The 18,504-nt window shown below is 34.0% G+C and overlaps 1 protein-coding gene across 1 annotated transcript in view; it reads right to left on the reverse strand.

The window, feature by feature from the left end:
• Window positions 1–6,707, reverse strand: part of LOC149564234 (SUPPRESSOR OF ABI3-5-like) — a 28,800-nt gene extending 22,093 nt beyond the window's left edge. The window contains exons 1-3 of the mRNA XM_089827301.1: window positions 6,573–6,707; window positions 6,042–6,159; window positions 5,828–5,868 (exon numbers count right to left, since the gene is read on the reverse strand). Of these exons, the coding sequence (XP_089683427.1) occupies window positions 5,828–5,868; window positions 6,042–6,086 (86 nt within the window). The 5' untranslated portion in view covers window positions 6,087–6,159; window positions 6,573–6,707. The remainder of the gene's footprint in view (window positions 1–5,827; window positions 5,869–6,041; window positions 6,160–6,572) is intronic.
• Window positions 6,708–18,504: the final 11,797 nt, after the last annotated feature.

The raw sequence follows: 18,504 nt of genomic DNA on the forward strand, positions 1-18,504 counted from the left end.
TTGCTTAGACTGGGCAGCTAAGCATTTCCGACATGCAACCTTCATGTGACCATACTTGTGGCAATAGTTGCATTGAATGTTCTTCTTTTTGGTACCATCGGATGCTGGAGCAGAAGACTTCTGTTGAGATGGTTGCTGAAACTTGCCCTTATCCTTCTGAAAGGATTTCGCAGCAAAGGCTTGCTTAGTGAGGTGGAACTGGAGCTGCTACCGAACTGTTGTTTCCACCGATCTTGCTAAAGTAGCAGGGTGCAGAGATCAATGAACTTTAGATCAACACCAGTAGATGTGATGTTGAGAGTCTCGATAAAATGCTCATAGGAATTTGGTAAACTCCGAAGAGTGATTACCACAATATCCTCTTCCTCCATCTTGCGACCGATGGCAAATAACCATAGTTACACCACCCTGGGGGACGGGGGGACGGCGAAACGGGGGGACAAGTTTCCGAGACGGGGGGACAGAGGGGCCTTAATTTGGGGACGGCGGGGGGACGGTGGGGGGACGGCGGTAGGGGACAAGAGGGGTGTATATATCTATGCATATGGTATTTAAAAATGTTAGTTATGAAAATATGTATTGCAATATAGGATGTAAAGATGTAAAAGAGTGAATACTTGAAACATTGCATTGAATTGGAACATCGAACATTAAACATAAATAGTTGAATTTGCAAATAGTGAATAGTAGGATGTCCCCCATCCTCGGTGGAGGTGGTGGAATCTAGTGGCACCGCTGGGGACGGGGAGACGGAGTCCCCAAGTCTCCGGTGCGTTGAAGTCTCCGAGACGTCGGGCAAAAAGGGGGGGGACGCGTCCCCGTGTTACTATGCAAATAACTGATCACGGATTTCCTGAATCCGATTCAGGTGTGCCAGGAGCCAGGTGCGCTCATCCATGACAATAGAAAACAAAGTGTTTTTCTGCTCTTGTCGGAAGTCTCATGAAGACCTTTGAGATGTGTCCAGATTTCGGCCGCTGTCTTGCCGAATGGAATCTGAGAAAGCTGGTCATCAGCTATGGAGAGTTTGAGAAGCATTACTGCCTCTCGATTGTTCAAATCCCATGTATCTTGACCAGGACCCGGAGAAGTCGGACGCTGCTTAACACCCAGAACAAGTTGATCGATGTTTCGATATTCGAAAATTGCAATGATGCGCTGCTTCCAGGTTCCATAATTGCGACCATTGAATTTGGAATTATGCTCGAGTAGAATATTCGTCAGAGATGCCATGGCACGTTTTTCAATGAAAAACTGTGAAGGCACGTTCTTCGAGGCAAAAATACGGAAGACCGATAAGAATCAGAGAATGACCCAGAAAGAGAGCTCGAAAAACCCAAAAGGAATCTGCTATCGTTTTCTGAATCCGCTGGCTCGAAAATCGAGGCACCCAGAAAAAACGGACAACAACCCAGTTGAGCTCTCAAAACACCCACCAAGAATCTGCAAACAAAATATTTTTTCAACCCCAAAAAATAGGGTTTCGAAAAAAAAGGCCCTAGCTGAAAAAAGTTTGAAAAAACTTAAGATTTCTTCATAAAAAATGGTCGAATCTGCTTCCCAGAGCACGATGACAGACTGAGATGGCTAAGAGCATGAAGATTTGATACAGAAACATGCAGATTTTCACCCCAAAAACGCGAGTTTGCAGTCAAAACACAGGGTTTTTTTAATGGTTGAAGGACGCCTCTGAATTTTAGATGCGGGCCGACCATACACAGACCTCCAAAAAATGCATTTTTCCAGTCATGAAGCCATGATTTGCAAAGGAGTTCGGTCAAAAGAAATTGCGATTTGCATATACCAGTCACAAATGGTAAAAAATGGCCACGATTTCCACGCGATTTGCAGACCCTTAATTCGGGAATTTCTCCAAGCAGAAAACCCTAGGTGGGTTTTGGAGAAATTAGCTGAAATAATTTTGGAAAAATTTAAACAAATAATTTCAAGAAGAAATTATAAATTTTTCCGAAAAAATTTAAGTATTTAGCTCTGATACCATATTACGAGGTAATTGGTAAATACTTGCTTGTTATTAATAGAGACCGAAAGGTCAATTTATACAAAAGAATGAGACGATGTTTCCTTAGGAAACGATCGTAAAGAATAGAAACATTCTATTCCAGAGAAAGCAAAAAACGAAAGCAAACTAAAGCTAAAGATATTTACAAGATAACCATTAACTAATAATAGACGTCTTATCTATTATTGTAATAGTATCAAGCAAAAAACATTTTACTTGATCATTTTTATTATCAATAAAAGAGATATTTTTCTGGTGTGACTAGGTTCTTCCCTTTAAGCTGAAGGGTTTTCCCATGATAACTTCTTGTGTCGTTTGTATCTATTTCTTAATGTTTATTTATTGCTGTTTGTCATTTCTGGGCAAATCTTTAACAGGCACTGCATGGAAAAATGCTTTAAAATATCCAAAAATCTATAAAAACTAGACAGAAATTTCTCAGCCAAACTTGTCCAAATAAGAGGACAAGGATCATGCACCATATAAGAAGAGAGATGCTTTGCATTTTCAAACCACCTTCATCCAAACACACCTACAGATTTGGGGAATAAGCAGAACCATATAGAATATAGGAATACATGCAAGGTAAAAAGAAAGGAGATTTTGATGACAGAGAAAATATAGTATTCTCACCTTGTGTTCCCATGCGGCTACTTAAGTGTATTTTGTGCTTATATTTAAGCAGTTTAGTGTTCTAATGGAAATTTAAAAGTGTCTATAAAGGATAATTTAGAATCTCTGGCTATTTTAGTGGAGCGGCTATTATTTAGCAATTGAAAATAAGCTATGTGAAAAGAGGGGTTGAAAATAAGCAGTCGCTGCTTATTGCCAAGAACACCACGTGGCTCCACAAATTTTTTTCTCCTTTTTAAAAATATTTTATTTCTAATTTCATCTTTGTAAAAGTATTATCTAATTAATTAATTCAGACTTTAAGTTTTCTCCTTAAAAATAAGCGGCAACATATATGTTCATGGGGCCACAAGCTCCACAATTATTTCCTATAGATGTTTAGCAGCCACTGCTTATCAAAATAAGCTAAGCAGTGGCATGGGAACATGCTCTCAATTAGAAATTATCAGTGTTGCTGGGGGATGCATTTCCAGCATAATTTGATCTGTTCGGGAAACATAGATGTACCAGAAACTTGGAAACTTCCAGATCTTTGGTCCCTGGTTGTTTATCATTTCTGGGCAAATCTTTAACAGGCACTGCATGGAAAAATGCTTTAAAATATCCACAAATCTAGAAAAACTAGACAGAAATTTCTCAGCCAAACTTGTCCAAATAAGAGGACAAGGATCATGGATCATATAAGAAGTGATATGCTTTGCATCTTCAAACCACCTTCATCCAAACACACATGCAGATTTGAGGAAATAGCAGATTAATGTTGATATAACCATATAGAATATTGGAATACATACAAGGTAGAAAGAAAGGAGATTATGATGACAGAAATTTTCAATAGTATTCTCAGTTAGAAATTATCGGTGTTGCTCAGGGATGCATTTCCAGCATAATTTGATCTGTTCGGGAAATGTAGATGTCCCAAAACTTGGGAATTTCCTCAAACTTGGCCCCTGGCAGGTTATCATTTCTGGCCAAATCTTTAACAGGCACTGCATGGAAAAATGCTGAAATCTCCACAAATCTAGAAAAACTAGACAGAAATTTCTCGTCCAAACTTGTCCAAATAAGAGGACAAGGATCATGTGCTATACAAGAGAGAGAAGCTTTGCAATTCAAACCACCTTCATCCAAACACACATACAAATTTGGGGAATAAGCAGATTAATGTTGATATAACCATATAGAATACGTTAATACATACAAGGTAGAAAGGAAGGAGATTATGATGATGGAAAATTTCAATTGTATTCTCAGTAAGAAATTATCAGTGTTGCTCGGGGATGCATTTCTGGCATAATTTGATCTGTTCGGGATATGTAGACACCCTGGAAACTCAGAAACTTCCAGAAACTTGGCCCCTGGCTATCCCATTAAATTAATATTTCAATTTTTATAATTTGTTTGACTTCCACTCTCATGAACTCTAAGCTTAAATTATTTAACCCAAAAATTATATGTCCCATCCCCCAGTCCTAGAAACCCGGGTAACATAGGAAATTATTAGTTTGCATAAAATTTGATGCAATCATATCTAATGCTTTAAAAACCTGCTATAGATTCCTTGTTTCCTTTGAGTCACATTTGAAGCATGCTTGTTTGCCATGGTTACCGGGAGACCCGTCTCCTGCGTCTCGGAGACTACTCGTGTCTCTGGAGACTGTTCGCGTCTCCGGAGACCTCAAAAAAGGTTGGAGGCTTCACGATGAAGTCTCTTGAAGTCTCCCCATCTCCTAATCCAAAAAGTGAAGTCTCCTGGTAAAATATAAATGTAAAATATAATATTAAATAATTTTATATATTTTAGCCCTCATTTTAATGTTTTTAATACAAAAATTAAGACCACCGACAATTTAAATGATTAAATCATTTAAAATATTTTATTTAATAAATTAATAACTTTAAAAACATTAGAAAACTTTTTTAAAATTATTTTTATTCAACAATTTAAATGATTAAATCATTTAAAATATTTTTGGAGAGTGATGATTTTTTTGGAGAGCATGATAGCTGAAGACCTTGAGATGGATGATCAAAACCTTGTGGAGTAAATGATAGTACCATTGACATACTAATACTAGATATATTTCTGTTTTTTGTTTATTGTACAAAGTGTTCATTTTTGTTTGCATATCGGCAATTCAGCTTCAAACTATACTTTTTTTAATTTAAAATTTGAATATGTAATGATAATCTCAGCGATTATCAATCTGATATGATGGTGATCATATGCAATATTCTAAAAACAAATATGTCTATGAGATACAATATTGTGATCATGTGAGTTTTGAAATCTTTTGACTCTGAGTCTATTTTAATTTTTAATGTGACATTACTATTATTATTTACTTTAGTCTTACAGTATTACTATTTTCAAATTTTGTATTTACTTTTAGTATTAGACTCTTTAAACTATTAAAAAAATTTATAAAAAAAAATTTGCCGTCTCCAAGTACCCCCGTCTCCTATTTGAAAAATTGCCGTACCGGTACCAGTACCAATACCGGAGACCTCGAAGTCTCCTCGTCTCCCGGTGACTTTGTTGTTTGCAAATAATGGGTCCCTGTGATCCAGACTTTATAAAAAAATCCTCCACTGGCTGATGTGTTGGTGTAGATGGTATGCCATAATATGAAAACATTTCTGAACATTAAAAATGTAAGCAAACATTTTAGTTATGTGTCTACCAGAGATATTACTTCACAAAGTTCATGATACTTGTGTGATGTACTATACTTATTTATGGCAATAAATTTTGCAATCAACACCCAAGGGCATCTCTATGAAATCAATTGATTCATTAACTAAAAAACTGTTATTAAACAAATAAGAAAGCTCGGGATGTTCCTTAGATGTCAATTCCAATCAAACTCATGGGTCTTCAACAGTATTTTTTTCGCAATTCCCTAGAATTTAATATTTACATGGGCCAGTTCACAATTTTTCATTTACAAGCAGGTTGTCTAAGTTATAACACGGGCACAAAGATCTCAGATTCATCTCAATATAATGTGTGTTGTTTCCTGCAATATTAGCCCATAAAAGATGCATTCTGAGAAAACGTTTCACCACTTTTTCCTGCTTTTGAGCAAAAAGCATTTGCACGGTACAGAAAATTTAATTTTAAAAGTTCAAAAATCTTTAGGCATAAAATTTAGAAAAAAAAAAAAGTACCTGAAATCTGGATCCCTGACTCCATTGTAGCCTTCCAAAGCCTGCGAATTCAAAAGAAGGTCACAGTCAGAATCTAATATCCATCATACCCATATTCTCACTGGTTGTAGATGTGGGATTTTGCTGATTGTTCAGGGGAATAAGGAAGGAGAAAACCAATCTAAGATATAATTTGATTTGATTTGATGATTTTTATCATGTGGTTCGGCCATACACTGCTAGAATCCCATCGCTGCTGGCGATAGCGACCTGGATCCATCACTCCGAAAGTCAATCTGCTTCTGTTCTCACTCTCAGTAACCCTTCAACTTCAAATACGGAAGTAACCTGTCCTGTAATGGATGAACAACATATATACACTGTTACACCAATGTGCCAATCAACTCTCTAATGCATTCCATTCATCCCTTCTTTTTTTTCATGGATAGATACACATGTATGCACGCATCTTTTAGGATTTGGGTTTCTGGTATAAAATCAAGAGATGTATATTCAACAAGTATCTCCCCTACAGATAGGTACAATCAGGATTTAGTAGCCACCCTACAGATATATATTCAATCATCGGCCTCCCTTAAAACCGTATATACAATAAGTATCCTCCTCTAAAGACATACATAATGAGTATACGACCCTACGGACAATAGACAATGATAGATATCAATTATACTACAGATATTACTTACCCACATGATAGATATTTCATAGTATCGTGAAAAACACAACAGAAGACATTGCAACATACCTTTCTACTTCAAACCCTCCTGCTCGTAATAACTGGAACATCTACAAACCCTGCTTCGAAACCAACCATACCGCTATTTAGAAGCTTTTCAATCTGAAAATTATAATGATAAAAAAGCCGAGGGGTTCAAAGATTTTGTTAGCCCCACTTTCTATTATACTCGTTTATCACTATATTTGGTGGGTTTTTTTTTTTTTTTTTTTTTGGTTAGTTGGGCTCGAAAAAAATGGAAGGGGTCATTAAATATTTTATGTATGATAACTAGTTCGAAAATTCTGTAGGGAAAGAACTAGTAAGAAAATCCTACTTCCTTATTACATTATAAAATGCAAAGGGCTACTAATTTAACCGAAAGAAATAGGTGATCAAATGTGTAGATATCAAGATTAATCAAGTTCTAAATTTGACTATTGCAGTGTTTAATCTCATCTCGACACAATAACACAATATGCTTTTCATCGCATCTCCAATTTGCAAGTGTGTCTACCACTCTATTTCCTTCTCTGAAGATATGTGAAATCTGCACATTTGAAATAGATCTATAATTTGCCAAATCTGATTCAAACTATACACAAGTTTCCAATTAGTGGCAGTCCTTTTGATACATGAATTAATTATTACCAGCAAGTCCCCTTCAATGTGAATGTTTTTGAAATTGTCACTTTTCGTTATCACCAAGCCATGGAGAGGACAAGTTGCTTCTACAACATTATTAGTTCCTAGTAAAATAGGGTATGCTTTGATTGCAATGCAATATCCTTGGTGATCCTATAAACAAACACCAATGCCAGACTTGTAACACCCCGCCAAGGGATCCAAAAGAATTAACTTAAAGTTTTGATTAAGTTTGCCAAACTTTTTTTATTTTATTTTTAAACAAGAAAGAATAACACACACATCAAACATAAAGTAGCGGAAGCAATAACATACAACCATCAATAAGCATACATAACAGGTTACATTCCTCAAGGATCCCAAGATGTTGAATCACATTTAAATTTAATTAAAACTAAGTCTAACAAATACCACATCCATATGAAAGAATAATGAAAAGTCCAATGTCCATTTAAATAATATACATTTGTTTTGAATGCCACTTGGCAATTAAATTCGGAATGCTCAATCATCCACTGTACATGTCGCAAGGTATGAAAGGCTAAAAGAATATACATTTATAAAAATAGAATTACATTATCCTTCTCGAATCCATGATATAAAGTACAAAACAATAAATGAAACCATCCATCATAAAAGATATAAACATCCATCATAAGATATAACCATCCATCATAATGATACAAAGATAGAATGAAAGGAAATGCAGATAAGGAAACTCCAGCCACAGTATCAACGGACAGATCTCAATGGTAAGAGTATATCATGTCCCTTTTTCAAATAATTAAAAATAATAAACTTTGCTAAGGCAGGTAGGCCCCAAAAAGGTGAAGTTTCAGCAAAAGGGGCTAATCTTTGGAAACCAATGGACTAATAAATAAAAATTATTATTAAATTATATTTTATTAACCCCTCTTGGATGTGAGTTAGGGTTATGCCCTCTTTTAAGGGGTTTGGAGGCATTTTGGGCTCATTCCAGAACTTGATTTTTGCTTATTTCTTTGTTGTTCTTCAGAGGTTGCCAAACCTGTGGAGAAGGAGACCCAAGAACGGGAGTTTGTAGGTTTTTAGGAAGGCTAAGGATGGGAGTTTGAAGCCATTCCATGTGCATGCTCATGCAAAGTTTGCCTTTGTGATGAACAGTGCAGATTTGTGGGTTTTTGAGTGTGTTTTTTGTAAGAGTTTAGTGTTTCCGGTTGAGTATTTCATATTAGTTTGGGTTGTTGTTGTATATCAGACTTTTAAATGTTAAAATAGAGTTGAATATATGTATTTGGATATTATTATACTTCTATGATAGATTATTAAATTTTTGTGGCGATTCCGGGCTATTTTGTGCTATTTTCGGGAGCCCGATGAGCATTGTTTTTGTCCTCCGTTTGGGAGCTATTGTGTGCATGTTATACAGATTTGGAAATGTCATTTTATAGGCTGTTATGCTGCTCAGATTTCTGTAAAAATTACCACTTTCAGATTTATTAATAATAGGTGAAGCTGTGAAGCTTTTGGCACTATTTCTGGCATACCCGATTTGGGGTTTATTGAGAGATTGGTGGATCTTTGAAATATTAGTTGCTTGATTTTAAAGATCTGATTTGAGGCTTGAAATATCATATAAAATCAGAGAAAGGGACATTTTAGAGTAAAAAAGCACTACTGCCCAACTGCATGGTAACCCAAAAAGGCCCACTTCCACCATGCTAAGGAGATAGTCTCAAGTCCCAAACAGGATATCAATCCAAATATCAAAAGTACTCTCTAAGTCCAGGAAGTCCTAAAAGTAATCTAACTCGAAGGTTCCAAGATAAATCAACATCTAAACCCAGAGGAACACAAAGACATGTAGGAAACCTACTATGTAAGTGGGCAAGTGTTATCGCACGAATCAACGCTAGAGTTACCCTAGCAGTCTCTCAGGACCCCTGCCCCCTAGTGATCCATATGTGGCACTAGTGTTCTCTCATACTAACAAGGCATACTAACGATGCAAGGTTGCAACCAAACATTCTCTCTACTCCCATCCTAGTCTATACTAGCACTCGAGGCATGGCCGAGAACATACAAAGACTCTTATTAGGTTCATTTTACTCTCATTTAGTGTAGTGTTTTCACTTATTAAACAACTTACAATGGGTTACCCTGGCAGCCACTTAGGGCCCCGACCTCCATTGCAAGCCACTCCTGACATTACATATAGATAACCTACCCTAAGCTCATGAAATCACAAATCAAAGAATCATAGTAAAATCACCTTAGCCCTATACAAATGACTGGAAAGCATCAAAAGATAAATCACAATACCCATCAGTTCTCAACGAGCAACCGAAAAGTGTCCCAATAATATTGATCAAAGACTCAAAATGGTTAAGTCAAATATATCATAGTACTTATCTCACTATCCCACAATGACAATGAAAAATAGTAAACAACAATATAATCGCACTCATCATAGAGCATACCAACACATTGCCATGGTCGAGTTAAAATAATCAAGATCAAGTGAGCATACTACCACAATCACAGAACTCCCAAGCCTCTGGTAGACGTCCTAGAACTGGTCGACAATCTAGTCAACCCAAATCCAAAACATAGACAACATACAGATACAAGGTGTAAGTATCATAGTTTAGTTTGATTTTGAAAACATAATGATGAGTTAAATGTAAGGTTTTTGTTTTTATTTTCAATGTATGTTTCAAGTCAAAAGATTCTTAGTTTACCCTACGAGTTAACCCCTTCATTTATTCAAATAGAATATAGAATTACCCCCATTATATTTTATGTCATTTTCCTAAAATAACCTAAGGGTAACTATTTATTTATTTAAATTATTAAAATAATAACTAATGATCTTTCAATAAAATAATTTCCATTTTATTAAAGTCATTATCATTATAGAATAAAATAGATTTAAATCCATTAGATACTTCTCATATAATAATTAAACTTAATTAAATTATATTTAATTAAATTAATTAATACCCATACAAATGAATTAATTATATTAATATCCTTTATCAATAGTTAACAAATTTAATAATAAAATTCATTAATAAAAATGAATTAGATTTAAATATATTTATAAAAATTTGTTAATATAAAAATTGACTTAATAATAAAATTTATTAATTAAAATTAGTAATAAAACAAATTATATATTTTTTAAATAAAAAAGCATGCGTTCATTTTTAAGGCCAGACGACCTTTTGTAAGTGGGTACCCTGCTATCGCAATACTTGTGACGCAGAGGTACCGCCACTTTTAAGCAGTGAGGGGGTTAGGGGGTGGGTAAAACCTGCCCCTCCCAAGATTTTTTTAAATTTATATAATTTAAAAAAAAAAAAATTGTTACAAACAAAATAACGAAACCACCCCCCCCCCCCCCCCCCCCCCCCCCCCCCCCCGCCCCCCTCCCCTTTATTAAATAATTTAAAACATTTTTTTTAATAGAATTACCACCAAATTCTGATAGGGAAAATTCAACGAACCAATCGATTTTCTAATATAAAATTACCATATCATTTCAAACCCTTCCTGAATAAAATTAAGACTCCAAATCTATAGAACGAGGTTTGTTTTACTATATTTTAAACCTCCATGCATACAGAAGATATTGAAATGCATTCAGTAATTTACAATATTGAAATATTCACGAGTTCGTCATAGAAAAATTTGGATTTACAATCCACGGTCATGAAGAAGACAGGAAAAGAAAGAGCATAATAAATTGTGCGAATAACCACAAGAATCTACCTAGACTATAATGCTAATCGCTATGCCTAAGAAGATTGTGAGAGAAATTTCTTCTCTCCAAACCTTCTCTCTTTCGAAGACCTTTTTTCCTCCAAAATTTTCGGACCTCAAAAAATGAACCCTCAATTGGTGATAAGGAGTTCTCTCCTAAAATCAGGGCACTAATTGTGCATTCACCCGAGAGGACTCCTTGCTCACCAGACTTCAACTCTTTGTTAACTTTTCTTTATCTTTTCCATGCATGTTTATTGAATTATAAAATAACTTCATTTAATTTTTACTTGACTTCTATTTTCAATTAATTTATTAAATTTTAACCTCATGCATGCATTATGCAATTTTGAAACTGTTAATAAATTAATATCTTTTCACTTTTTAATTTATCTTCGTACGATTAATTGAAAAAATATTTATTAACTTAAATAATAATAGTGTTTGCCATTTATTTAAAAATGAACTCTAAATATATCATTATTAAATTAAATAAATATTATCACATTCTAAAATTAAACTTGTAACTTTTATCTTTAAATTTAATTCTTTTCATTTAATTAATTTCCCAATTAATTAAATACAATCAAATATTAAAATATCATAATAATTCTTTATTAAATTAAATCATTACTTTAATTATTTAATTTAACTTAATAAATAGAAAAACCACCAAAGACTTGTAAAACAAAACACTAAAACCCAACATAGAAAAAATACATACAATATCAAACTAGAGGGTTATAATCACGAATTAATGTCATCCGATGCATTCGGAAGGTAAACAACTCAGATACTTGTCCTAATTTTCTAGGACCAATGGCTTAAAATTTTAGGATTTAGACTTGAGAATTTATTTCCCCTCTCTTACCATTGAGATAATGCAATAGGGTACGCTCATCTTAGCAATTCAAGGAAGTCGATACCCAGTACCTGCAATCTGCATAAAATCTATGCATGTACAAACACAATATTCTCAGCTAAACAAATACTGGTACGAAGTGGTGCATCATGTAGATCCCGATTAGCAGGTGACTACGACTCCCTTCCTTAACCACATTAGAAATGTCATACATAAAGAAAACATACACGCACACCATATACATGCAATATGGGGTAAGTATCCATAAGAAATCGCATGATAATCCATCTAACTAATCATCATCAATAACTGAAAACACTATAATAATCGTCTTGCATAAATGAAGTATAGAGTACCAAGTAATCTCATCATAAATCAATGAATATGAAACAGTATCTGATAATCTCAAAACAATGCTACTAATCATCAAGCATAAAACTGACCTAAAAGAGTTTGGCAATGATAACAAAAATGTAAACTAGGGGCAGGCACTACAAGACTTCCTGGGGTTTTCTCTTGACGAGCCATCAAAATTAATTTTGGTATAACCTTGCATAGATGGTAGCCATTGAACATGTCTTCTATCCACATATTGACCAACATTCCATTGTGAAACGGATCTGAAGGGAACAACTATCCCCTTCCATATGTTAAGCATTTTACAATCCCAAGATGAAAGAGACATTCTCTTTTGTTTTCATATTATATTGGCATTATCAACTTCAACTATTGCTTGTTCAATCCTCTTCAAAACCTCCTACAATTGATTATTTTCTTTGCAAAACATGTGCTTAAGAATTTCCTACCAAACGGCCCAGATGACTAGAGCAAGAATGCATCTCCAAAGACATAAGAATAATGATGCAGAATACAATGTGGGCCAGGACTGAAAGAGATCCCAAATATTCACAGGTAATGACATGTAATAATTCAATTTCCCAAGAACAAAAAACCAACAATCTTGAGCAAAATTGGAGTTCAACAATAGATGATATGTAGTTTCAACTTCTTCATTACATAGGACACATTTGAAAGGCATGGGAATAGAAAGTTTTTATAGCTTATCACTGGTTAAACTTTGTATTTTATGGCTAACCATGAAAAACACCCAGCTTTGGGGAGGACATCATTATTCCAATAGAAAGAAAAAATATGATGTGACTGCTTCCAGTTGTGTAATTGCATCAAAATTTGGTATCCCTCTTTTATGGTACAATTACCATCTTGTGCAGGTGCCCAAAAGAGTTTGTCCTCCCTATCTGACAAGTAAATGACTCTATCTTTCATAATGTCTTGAAAAATTTTACATTGTACCAAGTCAATTTGCAAAGCACCAGGAGCTTTCCATTTCACCATACCTGATAAAGTATCAACTAATGCTATATAATTTGATAAATTTATCGCCTAGTGTTGAGTGGAAGCATTAACAACAATATCCAATTGGTAAGTATGAAGAAAAGGGGGAAGACCACTCCATCAGTCTTCCAAAAAGTTGCCATTGTCCCCTTTGTTCACTTCCCATGAGACATATTTAAGAATAATTTCTCTAGATGATATCATGAAATTCCAAACCACGGATCCCTTTGGAGGATCCAAAATAGTAAGCACTCACTTTGGATAATTACAATCAAGATATTTATGTTGCAACATTTGGTACCATTTTTTTTCAAGATGCTTATACATATGCCAAACTAATTTGCCACCAAAAGCTTTATTCCTCAATGATATATTGTGAATATCTACACCCCAATAGCTTTTGTTTGTGTCATATCTTGAAGTGAGATCATAGGTATCTATTATTCTTGTGATACATTTCCTTTCCACACAAAATTCTTTGCCAATTACTCAATTTGTGTGACAATTGATGCAGGAGCCTCGAGGATAGCAATTTAATAATCTAGAATTGCAAACAATACAACTTTTGCTAATAGAATTATACTTGCAAGTGACAACCACCTAGCCTTCCGTACTGAGATTCTAGCCTTGATCCAGTCAATAATAGCAGCCCAATAGCAAGTTTTATTAGATCCCATGAAGAAAGGAAGACCAAGATAGGAGGACAGTAATTGCTCAACAAGAAAACCAAACGCATTAACAATATGATAAGTAACACTTTCCTCCATATTAAGCTGATAAATCTTAGACTTTTATGCATTTATTTTTTGCCCCAAAATAGACATATATAGATCCAGAGTGCCTCTAATCATCCACAAAGAAAGAATGTGTTGTTGAAATTGAGGTACCCGAAATTTTCACTCCATTCCAAAAACCAAGGTTATGCTGAAAATGTATATGTCTGCTAAGAGCCTCTATCATAATAATAAAAAGAAAAGGGGAAAGAGGATCACCTTGCCTTAACCCTTGAGATGACTGAAAAAAACTAGTAGGGAGTCCATTAATAATGAAAGAAAAATATGCTACTGAGATACAAGTCATTATCCATTTGTACCACTAATGTGAGAACCCAATTTTTTAAAGAACGTCCAAAAGAAATTGCCAATAGACCCTATTGTAAGTCTTCACCATATCTAATTTGATAATGAAACTAGGGATTTTATTAGTATTGATGGAATGAAGCATTTCATGGGCAATTAATACTCCTTCCATAGTCTCCCTGGCACAAATCCACCTTGCTCTTGTGAGATAATACATGGAATAATTTGCTACAATCCAAGATAAATAACCTTAGTTATGATTTTATAAATTGTACTGCATAATGAGATGGGACAAAAATCAACAAATGAGATAGGATTTTGAACTTTTGGAATAACAACAATATTCCTCATATTAAAAGACTTCAGTATTCTTTTATTTCTTTTGGATTCCTCCATAACTACTAAAAGATTAGCACATATCACATACCAACACTTCTGAAAAAAAAAAGGTCATAAATCCATCAGGGCCTAGAGCCTTATCTGAGAAGACGAAAAAAACAACATTGTATAGCTCATTGATAGTAAAGGGAGCCATCGATAACTTATTATCATCTTTTGAAATTAGATTAGGAATTGACTGCAAAATATCATTAACTTGTTCTTTCAATATATTAGAGAAGCATGTTGGATTTAGTAGTCTTTTATAGAACTTGACCCCTTCATCTTCAATACTTTTACATCTATCACACTTAGCACTTATTGTGTCTAGGTGATGTCCATTAGACTTTCTAAGAAGTCTTTGTTAAATCTTATAAATGTGATTCAAGTGATAGTTGGCACTTATTATATCTAGGCGATGTTCACAAATTAGACTTTCTAAGAAGTCATTGTTGAATCTTAATAGCAATATCAGAATTTAATTTATTTTGAAAAATATCTTTTATTTATCAATTAAATTTTGATGAGCATAAGGGCTTTATAATGAATGGCTCATAAGGCACAACACTTGTTGAAGGATTAAAAATGTGATCTCCTAGGATTTCTTGATGCTTCACCTATGCGAGCACCATCTAGATGTAATGAATGTTGTGTTCAATTCATTCTTGTGAAACATAGGTCATTAAGTTTGACTAAAAACTACGCAATTGAACCTTAATAACAATATCACAATTAGACAATTGAAAAATGTCTCCTACTTATCAATTGATAATTTGTTGTTAAATTTGTCATTTCTTGTAAAGTTATGTGAATATTAGTTATTATTATTTATTATCATATTTTGATTGAAATTGGTACTTGCACTAAAAGGAGGTGCAATCATGACGTCGCTAGTAAGATATATACATGTTAAATAATATGTTACAATAATTATAGATAGAACTATACCATTAATTACATCATCACTCTAATATAAGTCACATTAATTCTAGTTGTACTATTATGTGTGACATTGTCTCTATTTGTAATTTAAGTCTTAGGAGCACCAAATCCAATCCTAATTGATCCCTATTGCTAATCTTGATATTAATTCAACTCTTAACTCTAAATGCAATATTTATCTTAGAATGGTACTTGAACCTTAACACTAACTCTAAAGATAATTCAGCCCCCATCCCAACTCTAACTTAAGGTTTATTTTAGGATGGAAACATTAATCTAACTCTTAACCCTTTCATTAATCAACCTTTATCCCTATATAGATAACTTCATGTATATCATAACCCCAAAAATTACCTAGTGAATCCATCTGACTCAAAAATTATCTAGATACCTTCATGTATATCCTAACCCCAACCTTATCCCTAACTTCATCTAGATCTTAATGAATTATCCATATATGACTAGTTTTCTAATCCAATTCATAGCGTAAATTCCATTCCAAATGTAATCAACCTTCATCTTTTAAATCCTACATCAATTGCATTCTAATAGACTTCTCAAAGCACCCTTATACTTCTTCCATTATAACCACATTATCAAAATCTTGAGCTTAATCCAACCTAGGTTTTGAGATTTTATAATTCAATCTCAAATCCAATCTAACTCATTCTCATCCAGTTTCTTCTAATCCCCTTTCTTCCATCACAATCTTAACTAACCTCTTAAGTCCCTTAAAGATCCTTCATTATATACTTAGCTTTTTACAATGTAAGGAAACAATTAACTTATGAAAGTAAATATAATGAAATTAGCTAAACAAAAGTACCCACAATATAAGATTTTAAAAAAAATTGTATGCAATAATTATTTATTGGTTTTACCTAAAGTTGTGAACTTGTGGCATGGATAGTCATTTAAAAAATAAAGTGTTTAAATCATGACACTCTGTAATTATATTTTTGTATTGTAGAATGTTTGAACTCAACGTTGTCTAGGTGCATACTACATAAAATATGACATTATTTACTAGTTTGTTACTTATTCAATCTATTTTTTTTATTAATTTCAAATTATTATTTTTATTGGTAAATGGCCAAGGCCATGATAATATATTATTATTGGAAAAAATTAATTACAATAGCGTTCTACCATTCAAACAGGCACTACTAGGAAAGAATGGGGAAAGAAAACCTCTAGTCTCACCCCGGACTATAGTCCAATATTATTACAAATTAAAAAGGGGTATACCCCATTCAGAATATCTATAAATATGTTCCAGCATTAAGCTATTTACATTCAAATTAAATACAACATTTAGACCGCCACCTTCTCTTGGTAAGATATCCATCTTGAAATCAAGGAGACCAAAGAGATAAACCCTAACTAGTTATCTTGCAGTCAAATTGGTTGTTAATGAATAGGGATCAACATATAAAATGAAAAATAAGATCCTAAATAGATACTGATGTTAATATCATACATAATTTCAAAACCAATACAATTACTAAGGAATCATTATTCCTATTAAACCAGAAGGAAGAGGATAACAAACCTATATATAAAGATAACAATGATATAGCTATCAGAACTACATCTAAATATTTTAAATGACATATGCGTAGCCTAATCATAGTTTACAAAATGGGCCAACCCCATCAATAATAGGTCAAACATTATATTTCCAAACCAGAGAGAGTTAAACAAGATAAATACAGAGACTGAAAGGAAAAGCCAACGGCATCAACATCAACAGAGATCAAGGAACTACAATCACAGACCATAAATTAAGTACGTGCTGATTATTAGCCATATTAGAAATAATTAATTAACTAATACCCTCTATCATTAAGAAGAAATGGTGAATACACAGGAAAGATGGAATTGTGACCAAGCATCTGGGCTAATAACAACCTCAAATATTCAAGAGGAATAGGGGGTTCCCCGTAATTGACAACAAGTGATATCCATAAATAGCAATTGAATTACGATATGAAAATCTGCAAAATCGTATTGAACTAGCTAACTCAAAGAAACTTATATTCAAAAACTAATACAAACATCATCTCATGGAAATACTAGCAAAAATTAGAAACAAGAAATACCCTATTCATACATGCTCTGAAAACTTAAAATTGAAACTTGATTCCATGAGTCACATATAAGGATAAACAAGGCCACCTAGTAATACTGATATTGTTTGCATTGGTGATAAAATATCTATTTACATTTCCATTATATAAGAGTATTAGCAACCATCAACTTCCAACTTCCATATATTAATACAAAATGCTTTAAACCAGTTGGATACATTGATACTATAACATTATAGCTAGCGACAAAATATAACAAGGCTACTATGGCATTACCTGAGATACCTGACCTAAAAGACTACCACCATCTAGAAGCCCTATTTGGGGAAAACCATAATGACCTCAGAGATGTCATTAGGGTTTTCCATATGAAAATTGGGGGGAAATTCAAAGGCAGATTTTGCTCTGCTGGTCTTTTCTGCATTGGGAGTGTAATAAATTAGGGCATCTAGGTTATCAAATGTCACTCCAAGATGGATATAGGCATGGAAAGCATTGAGATATTCGGTGAGCTAAGCCCTATTTTCCTCTACCACAATGCCCTTCCAATACAGAAGAAACTAGATACTAATCGCCATCTTGGGTCATTCTTTGTAAAAGGCTAAATTCTCCTGAATGATCAAAGATGGAAGCTGAAACGCCACCTCCAATTTTGGGTCCCTTGGTGGGAGAGCCATATACTTCTCTAGGAGTAGAATTCAAAACTTATCGTCAATGCTTCTTACCACTTGTTCAAGCCCCTTCCTCTAGGTTGGGTGAAAAATATTGCAACAAAGATGGATTATATCCCCATGCTCCACCTTCGCTCTGGCCAGACAACCAATAAAGACCCAATAATGTTGTTATTTGTCCTCTGGGTAAATTTG

The sequence above is a fragment of the Cupressus sempervirens genome, chromosome 4, assembly GCF_028749045.1.
Source record: "Cupressus sempervirens isolate cs-2001-9-10 chromosome 4, ASM2874904v1, whole genome shotgun sequence".
In the NCBI taxonomy this organism is placed as follows: Eukaryota; Viridiplantae; Streptophyta; class Pinopsida; order Cupressales; family Cupressaceae; genus Cupressus; species Cupressus sempervirens.